The 9,982-nt window shown below is 38.4% G+C and overlaps 1 protein-coding gene across 1 annotated transcript; it reads left to right on the forward strand.

Annotated features, from left to right (window-relative positions):
* The first annotated feature begins 889 nt into the window (after nt 1–889).
* Nucleotides 890–6,965, forward strand: LOC108664950 (serine-rich adhesin for platelets). The gene is made up of 4 exons (XM_018151646.1): nt 890–1,044; nt 1,402–1,469; nt 3,916–6,773; nt 6,954–6,965. Exons 1-4 carry the CDS (start codon nt 890–892, stop codon nt 6,963–6,965), a joined length of 3,093 nt encoding a protein of 1,030 aa, XP_018007135.1.
* The last annotated feature ends 3,017 nt before the right edge of the window (nt 6,966–9,982 follow it).

A 9,982-nucleotide genomic window follows, 5' to 3' on the forward strand; every position in this document is an offset into this window, starting at 1 on the left:
CCTTCTAATGCGATCTAGTGCGTTCTATTACGATCTAGTGCGTTCTATTACGTTCTAGTGCCTTCTAATGCGATCTAGTGCGATCTTATGCCTTCTAATGCGATCTAGTGTGTTCTATTGCGATCCTGTGTCTTCTATTGCGATCCTGTGGCTTCTAATGCTATCTAGTGCCTTCTGATGCGATCTAGTGCGTTCTATTATGATCTAGTGCCTTCTAATGCGATCTAGTGCCTTCTAATGCCATCTAGTGCTTTCTAATACTGCTGATAATACCCTGATACTGGCTGAAATAAATGGTGTTTCAATTGAAGATCAGCAGGATAATGAACAAGAGCGTGACACTAATCAGTTAATATGGCCTTTCACTGACGCCACTAACCAATTGAAGTTCTTGGATACTTCGGACCTTGGTAAGATAAAATTGTATTGTATATATTCTATATATGTAACTCACCAGGCAACTTATGTTGAAATAATGTTGATTAAGTTGTTTTAACTATCTATCTATCTATCTATTCGTAATACACGTTGTTAACACATGTTTGTTATGCTGTTGTGACTACATAATTGATCTTAAAATAAACGCAGTTGAAACATGAAAAAAGTAAAAAGATTGAAGATAACTGATTTTTAATTTAAGATCAATAATTATTGATATTAAAATAAACACAGAGAAATAAATGTGTAATGTTGTCCAAATAGTGACCAACTTTCTGCTTGTATGATAATATGTGTTATTGATCAGAACGCAGCAACTGGATGCAGTTCGTGGTTCTGACAGTGTTCTTGTATGTTATTCACTTCATAAAATATTCTATTCTTCAGAACACAGCAACTGGATGCAGTTCGTGATTCTGACTGTGTTCTTGTATGTTATTCATTTGATAATATGTGTTATTCTTCAGAACACAGCAACTGGATGCAGTTCGTGAGACCAGCTGAGAGCGTCAGTGCTGCCAACTGTCGCGTCGTGGAGCGTCACCCTGGCCACATCTTCTTCATCACCACCACGGAGCTGCCGCCCCATACTGAGCTCAGAGTCGCGTATGTATATAATAATTATAGTCTATGTGTGCCATATGTCTGCCATATATGTAATATATTGCATGATGAAATGGTTAATTTTCGAGAATTCAAGGAAACAGTTGGGAAATGTTATCATGATGACTTTGTAAAAATTGCTTAGGAGCTAAAAAAAATTATTGCAATTAATTCTGTTGTAAGAACTGATGTATATTCCTTTAAATTATAAATAATAATAATAATAGATTTTTTTTTATTTGTGACAGATATTCTTTATTATTTTTGTTGCTGATAAAATAGGTAATTATAAGCATTCCCTAGGTCTTTCACTACGTAGATACCAGAACTTATTGTGAACCATCCTTGTAATGTTTACAGATACTCTGAGCAGTACGCCGAGCGCTACAACTTGCCTCTCCCGGGTCCATTAGCTCCTAATCTTCTCGGTGAGATTTGGACCAACCATTCATTTCCAGGATTTTAATTCATTTATTTAAATTTATTTCAATGATTTGAAATTAAATCCACATTAGTGTTCTAATTCAAAGCCGTGTTGTATTCCAATACAGCTCACACAGCAAACGGAATTTGAACACGTGGATGACGGCATTACGTATCAGTATAATTTGAAGCGCGGACGGAATACGCCTCACCACGTGCCAAATATTGCCACACACGGTGTCGGAATATAGGGATTTGGTAGGTTTGCATTCTAAATGCTTTTAAATAAATCTGGCAACATTTTGTGACGTTTCATCGTTGCTGGCGCGTAGTACGGTGTTTTGCAAGTCACGTAAAGCCAACAGAACTCGAGTAACGCATACGGTTATTTTTTTATATTTTTTCATTTCTCGATGCGTCCTTAATGTGTCGGAATATACCGTGTTTACCCTACATTAGATTAGGTGCATCAAAAAAAGGGTGTTTTTTGTAATTATATGTTTTTTGGGATGTAGATTAAGAATCTGAAATCCATTTTTGGTGGTCGGCATCGGAAATTTTTAATGGAACCTGTTCCTAACTGGACCTAACCTGCAAGGTTTTCGTTGATTGGTAGGTTTTTCCGGCCGCCAGACCGGCCCGGATGGACTCCAAACATAGAAAAAACCTATTGGCTAGGTTTTGCTGGCTGCCAGACGGACTCCAAACATAGAAAAAAACCTAGCCCCCTTACAGCTTTTCAGTTGTGATTGGTTAATGGAATTGTAATGTTATCTGCTTTCTAGCTGTGATTGGTTGATGGGGAGGCTTTCCAGCTGTGATTGGTTAATGGAATTGTAATTGATGGGGATTGGGGAGGCTTTCCAGCTGTGATTGGTTAATGGAATTGTAATGTTATCTACTTTCTAGCTGTGATTGGTTGATGGGGAGGCTTTGCAGCTGTGATTGGGTAATGGAATTGTAATGTAATCTACTTTCTAGTTGTGATTGGTTGATAGAAGTGCTTTCCAGCTGTGATTGGCTAATGGAATTATAATGTTATCTACTTTCCAGCTGTGATTGGTTGATAGGGTGGCTTTCCAGCTGTGATTGGTTAATGGAATTGTAATGTTATCTACTTTCTAGCTGTGATTGGTCGATAGGGAGGCTTTCAAGCTGTGATAGGTTGTTCATTGTGCCCATAAGCCCTGCCCCCAAACATGGTATGTGTACTACAGTTCCTGGTTAACTTAATACATAACTTGAACATGATCATTACAAACAGAGCCTGGAAATTTTTAAAAAATTCATTAAATAAAAGAAAAATAAAAAAATATCTAACAAACAAGAGACATCCAAACAATTCTATAACAAAATTCGAGGTTCTATACAATTGAAAGTTTGTCCACTTTTGATCCTCCTTTTCATTTATAGTCTGTCACCTGGCACTGGCAGAGCACTGTATCTAAGGAAAGCTTTTCACCTTGGGTGGAAAGCTTTTTCATAAGAGAACTTCCATTCTTAGAATTCAAGCCTGGCAGCATAACAGCATTAACATACTACGTAACATACCAGGGTGCAGAGGGTGCAAAAACATCTGTAATTCTGGCCAATTTCACTTGTTCCTTTGGCTTTTTTCTTATTTCATCAAGAAAAAAAATAACTGTTTCCATCCATGCATAGTGCAATTTAATATGAAAGATTAGAAAGAATAGGGTCTTATGACATTTTGAACCAGTCAATGCGTCTTTCTGTTTATGGAGTGCTGCAAAACACCGTAGCACCTTTCCGAACAAAATATAGATGCTCTCTAAATGGACAAAAGAGGTGGGTTGGCAGCAAGCATCATGTCAGCAGCTTGCCTCGCTCATTGGCTCGGTAGTGAATTTTGAATTTGAAAGCAAAAGGCGTGGACAATGTGTTTTCAAGTCCATAGGAGCCTAAAAAATATGAAAAATTTACATTTCTGCATGGATTTCAGTGCTGTTAACATTGAGAAACTTCAAAGTATCTCTCATGCAAGGAATACTTGCTAAATAAATTTTAATTTGGATATAAACTTCACTTGAAAACTGAGCAATCCAACTTGGAGTGCTCAGTTTTGGAGTTCAACAAAATTTGAATTGGATCTGCCAATTTGAACTGGACTGAGTGAAAAATCTTGAGTAAAAATACCATTTTTCTTATATTTACTGGAAAAAAATTACCAAAAGACTAGATTCAAGTAGCATCGGCCCAATGTTTGATTCATATTTCATAAATAGTGGCTGTAAAAAAGGAAGCGCTTGTTTCTATTGATTTATATTGACATGATATTCTAATTAATNGTTTCTAGCTTATATTGTACATTTCAAGTAAATAGTTTAGATTGTAAAATTCCATATTTTCTGTTTTTATACCTTTAAGCTTCTAACTGCTATATAATCATAAAGTTTATTTTACTATTTCAGATAAATTGCTTGTTGTGCAAAGTATTTACTGGAATGGATAATAAGAAAATTTCTTCAATTTCATCTTCATCTGCTAAGAGTTTTGATGACGAGAGTGTTTCATCAAATGTTCATCAACACCATAATCAAATGGCTGCTCATTCTGGTGCTTCTGCCAGAGTTGCTGCTGCTTCCAATTCTGTTCCCACTCCAAATTGCTCTAGTTCTAACTTGACAACATCAAATTTCACTAACAATGCATTATTGACTGCTCCTGAACACTCTCAAGTGCATTCACTTTTCTATGAGGAGACTTCATCTTCAAATTCACATACTGAGTCAGTGCAAAGACTGCAAGCATCTTCTGTTGCTAATAATGCAGCAAGGCAGCCAGTGACTCAACAAGAGAATTTGACTTTAAATTCTCATAGGAAAAATTTATCTGCAATGCCAGTGCTAGATGTGTCATCAGCAGCAGCTATTGCCAACCAGTTTATAGATACTTGGGTGTCTGATCCCCATGCTGCAGGTATGTCATTTTCAGTGAAACATAATGAAGCATCTCAATTTGGTAATTCCAACTGTCCTATGAAATTGCAGTATGCCCCAAGTAACAAATTTATTCAGTCTAATTTGAGTGTTCCTGTTCATCCTATTGGGGCTTCAAAAAATGAGAGCACTTCCAGTATTTGGCATCAAGTGAGTGAGAAAAATTCCAGTGCTACATTACCTACATTGCAGAGCTTTGGTGCTTCTGTTGATAGTGCCACCAATCCTGAATTGTTACAAAGGCCTTTACCCACCTCTCCCATTTCATCTCATTCAGTTGTCAATGTCTCAGAGTTCAGTAATTCCTGCACTGATGCTAATCAACCCACTCAAACAGGAGACAAATCTACTAATCGCAAGAGCATTATTAAATCCAAAATGATTCAGGATGCTTTACCAAGACCAACAGGAAATTCAAATATTGCTGAATTTTCTAACAGTGTCATAGCATCTGCACCCTCCATGGACTCAATTATTAAGTCAATTTATGGTAATAATTTCACTTCATTCAATATTTCTGAAACATCTTGTGATAAAAATATTGACCAAAATACACAGAAGCAACTAAAAGTACCGACATCAAATCTTCATGCAATATCAGTCTCTAGATCAAATAAGCCAGGCAGCTCTTCATCTGAGCCTGTAAATCTGCATGCTTCTTGTTCAAATAGCATTCAAGTACCTTACAAAAGCCCTGAAAATTGTAGTGAATTGATCCTGCCTTGCACTGCTGTACCTTTTAGCACTTCAAGCTCAAGTAAAAGGTCTCAGTTGTATGAAACAAGCAACCCTTCTACATCAAGATTCATAAGCACTACAACATCAAGCAGCAGCACCCTACTACATAATTCTGCAGCTGGGTCCTCCTCAGTATCAGGATTCTCAGCAAGAACCAATTCAGACAAGTGTGCCCAAATTTTACAATTACAAAGGGATTCTCAAGGCACTAGTTTACCTAAAGAGGCAGAATTGCAAGTGTTTGACAAGAGAAGCTTTGGAACTGATCCATCTAGTCTCTCTGAACCTATAAACACAGCTGAACCAGTTGAAAAATTCTCTTCATTCAGTAATATGAACAAGGCAATCCCTGGCTTTTCAATTAAAGACAAAGCAAATGATTTTCACTCGTATAGTATTGCAGGACCATCCTCTGCCTATCAATCTCATGGTTCTCATGAATTAGAAAAAGTTACTTGTCCAAGATCAGGTGGTGAAAGCTCAAGATCAACTCGTCCAAATATGTTGAGGCACAATGTGTCTTGTGTTCCTCCAGCTTCCTCCAGTTCTTCAACCTCATCAAGATCAATATCTTCATCTCTGCATATGGGTCCCTCAACATCTGAAAGATCTCGGGCATTACACAATGCTTCCTCTCAACCAGCAAAGCCTGACATTCTGCAAATAGTTCCTCCAGCTTCCTCCAGTTCTTCAACCTCATCAAGATCAATATCTTCATCTTTGCATATGTGTCCCTCAACATCCGAAAGATCTGGGGCATTACACAATGCCTCCTCTCAACCAGCAAAGCCTGACATTCTGCAAATAGTTCCTCCAGCTTCTGATTCTTTTCCCAATAATGAAGTTGAAAGCAATGAAGCTTTTCCTGCAATGCTCATACAGCCTTGCATCAGGATTTCCTCTAACAATGCTATTCATTTGAGAGCTCTTTCCTCTGAGGATGAATGTCTAGTGTCATCATCAACAGAGCATGGGGTAGAGCCTGATGTTGATGCTTTAAATGCTCACATCACTCGCTCTCTACCTCTGTTAGATTCAACAGTTGATTCAACAGGAGATCCTATACCTTTAGACTGTCTCGACTCCCCTAATTCAGAATTTGCTCCAAGCCCAAGCACCAGTAATAGTCCAGGTGCTTATGAGCCTGAGAATAACCTTATACACTCTGTGCAATACGGGTCCAGTTCAGCCATTGCCATGAACTCTTTGAAGAACATTTATCTGACACCCTTCCCTTCAAAATCCTCTGATTTGTATTCCTCTTCTGATGAAGATGATGATCACATGTCCAAGTTTTCTTCATCTCGGCCTTTTATGTCTTCAATAAATAAATCCTCTGCTCAAAGCAGCTTGCAGTACCTGTATGACCACAAAAAGAATATTGAGCCTCCAAGCACAGGCAAGTCCATTGAACAAGTTGAAGATGCTGAGTCTCCAGGAGTTGCATGCTGTGATGACAGCATCGGAGAGATGGCCAGCTCCTACGAGCTGGGGCTTTCAGGAGGTTTGCCGCACAGCAGCCGTGATACGTTAACAAGAGGCAGCTCCCTCATACACTTGCCTGACCAAATCCTGGAACACGGCCACAATCTCTCACAGCCTACCACTCCTGCTGTAAGATTATTTAGAAAGTCATCTTTATTTAGAAGAGCTCAATTTTATTTATAATTTAGTAATAGCTCACCATATTTGGGGCTATTACAATTAAACTATATTATTATTGTAGATCTTTCATGTAACATTTCAGCCATCTTGATATTCTACTCATGAATAATGTTCTAAATTAAATTTTAGATATCAGCTTAGAAAGCAGAAATTCATCCAAAGTGTGGGTGGAGGTTACCTGAAAAATATTTACCTTGCAGGTGAATGATGATGGGCGCCCAAGCAGCTCTTCAACAGGTGTAGCAGCCATGGGTGTGCACTTCGAAAATTTCAGTTCTTTCTCTACAAGGACTAGTAAGGGATCGGACTGAAGTATACCTTATGTTTTATGTATTTATTATTTGTATTGACAGACTCCATGCCCTATTGTGTTATTATTTAGTAGAATTCCTACTTATTCATGGAATAGATCTCAAATCTCCTGTTGTGAAGTGCTTTACTCAAGTTCTTCATTATTTGTGCTTCTGATGATGCATTGATGCATAATTTCCAATTAGTTTCAGGAGTTCAGGTCAGGGGTGTATAATTATATTGGCTAATTTTTAATTCTTTCAGGTACCCCATCAGTGGCTGAATCAAGAAATGCTGAAACAAGCCCTGCCTCCACACAATCTGGAATGTTGACAAATAGTCTTTTTAGCGTCTCTCATGACGCTGTCACCTTTACAACTCCCAGCATTTCCACAGTCAATCGATCAGATCAACAATCTTCTGTCTCGCAACCTTCAAATCCTGCCACTTCATCACTTTTGATCAAAAAATCTTGTGGTCTTGGTGATGAAGAGAACATGATCGAGGGTCAGCCTGTGGATAATCATGCTTCATCAAGTCTGGAGTTTCCTAAAACCTATTCCCATGAGGCCAGATTTAAGCGCTTGTATGCGTCAATGAACCATAACTCAATTGGTCAGGACCCATTGGCTAAAGATTCACACGAGAAAAAAGCACGTTTGTCAAGAATCTCTAATGTTTCAACTGGAAGAACCCAAAATTTGTCTTCAGATTCATCTTCTCAGCTTGTAAGACAGCTTCCAGACACTCTTGGAATGGATCCTACTATAGAGAATAGAGCAGTTGCTTGTGGTTCACCCATTGATGGTTGTAAAATCAGCACGTCTTTTGAAGAAATGCTCACTGCCGGTTTGGATAATGAAACAGCTTATTCAGAACACCCGACTAACAGAGGCTGTGCAGCAAGTCCTCAAGCCAAGCAGCCTCTAACACGCTATCAAAATGTCAATGCAAGTCATTCTGTCTCAGATAGACAGTCCACCAACAGTTCCACTGCTACAATGCATGAAGAGAATCTACAATGTTCAAAGAAAAATCCAAAGAAACGAGATGTTTCTGAAGCTAATTCTTCAGACATGATTTCGTATTCTGTGTATGGAAAAGACGAAATTTTAAGGAAAAAATGTAATGGCTTCAATGAACTCAATAGTGGAATCTCACGTAAGCGTGNATTTGTGACAATCGCCAGGCAATTCAGTCAATCGTAAAGTATGTGTGCCTGTGTCGATCATGCAGCATTGGAGAGGGTTACACTTCCGTTTTTAGCAAGCATATTGGCAACTTTCTCCCCTGGCGTACTGGCGTACATCTGAAAACCAACCTCTGGCATACACACTGCACCTTCCTGACCATGGGGATGTAGATTGAGAATCTGAAATCCGTTTTTGGTGGTCGGCATTGGAAATTTTTAATGGAACCTGTTCCTAACTGGACCTAACCTGCAAGGTTTTTGTTGATTGGCTAGGTTTTTCCGGCCGCCGGACGGACTCCAAACATAGAAAAAAACCTAGGTAAAACTTTAGATTAAGTGCATAAAAAAAGGTGTTTTTTTTAATTATATGTTTTTTTGGGTGTACATTAAGAACCTGAAATCCGTTTTTGGCTGTTGGCATCGGGAAACCAATTTCCCCCCCCCCCTGAGGTTCTAATTCATCAAAAAAATCTGGCAAAAATCAGCAAAAAAACCTAACCTAACCGTGATTGCAATGTCGTGGTTGCAAGCTAAGTTCTGAGGTCACCGAGGCTAAGTTAAGAACGCTATAAATCCACGGATATTGGGGCCAAGATTTGACTTGCATTTTACCTTAGAAATTATATAAAAATTGGCATATATATAAATCGGTTTTCCGATGCCGACCGCCAAAAACGGATTTCAGATTCTTTATCTACACCCCAAAAAACCTAGAATTTAACAAAAAAGCACCCTTTTTTGGATGTTCTTGATCTAAAGTAATACCAAAACCTATTGGCTAGGTTTTCCGGCTGCCGGACGGACTTCAAAGCCCAAACATAGAAAAAACCAAGCCGATCAATGAAAACCTTGCAGGTTAGGTCCAGTTAGGAACAGGTTCCATTAAAAATTTCCGATGCCGATTGCCAAAAACAGATTTCAGATTCTTGATCTACATCCCAAAAGTCATATAATTAAAAAAAAACACCCTTTTTTGGATGCACTTGATCTAAAGTAATACCAAAAATTATGACAGTTTTAGCCTATAAACCTCTCTTAATCTTTGCAGTTGGCAATACAATTGCCTTTTTGCCAAACTCTGTGCAATGTGCATAGTGACCTTTTGCTTCTACTTCTAAAAGGTGAAAATTATGCGAAAATTGTGTTACCTGAGTAGGAAATTGGACAGTTAGACTGAAGGCGGCCCATAGTGGCAAACCAATGATTTTTTAGATCAGTTCATTTTTAATTTCCTCATTTACTCAAGATTTAGACCAATATCTTAATAAGATAGGTATTGGTTTAAATCCAGTGTGCAGAAAGTGGGTGAATATTGAAAGATATTTGGTGACGCATCTGCAGCTAAATTTACGCCTTCTGAAGATCTTGCCAACACATTTGGATTGAAATTATTGCATATGAAAAATAACTTCCAAATTACTGGAAATCTGAAAGACTCCAAGCGCACACAGTAAGGTTTCTGGTAAGCCGGAAGGAATAGGATGCAGTGAAGCTTGTCTGGAAATCAGTTATGTTGTGTGTAAGTATTATGGTGTGAGGATAGTAAGGGATATACTATCAAAGTTGCTTGCAGCACTTTCTTATTAAAAATTACCTGGCGATGGATCTTGAAAATGGCTGGCGACGCTTTGGGGGCCTTGCCCCAAAGCTGGGCGTCGCTCAAAAATCATATCTT

Source organism: Hyalella azteca, unplaced genomic scaffold, assembly GCF_000764305.2.
Source record: "Hyalella azteca isolate HAZT.00-mixed unplaced genomic scaffold, Hazt_2.0.2 contig17924, whole genome shotgun sequence".
In the NCBI taxonomy this organism is placed as follows: domain Eukaryota; kingdom Metazoa; phylum Arthropoda; class Malacostraca; order Amphipoda; family Hyalellidae; genus Hyalella; species Hyalella azteca.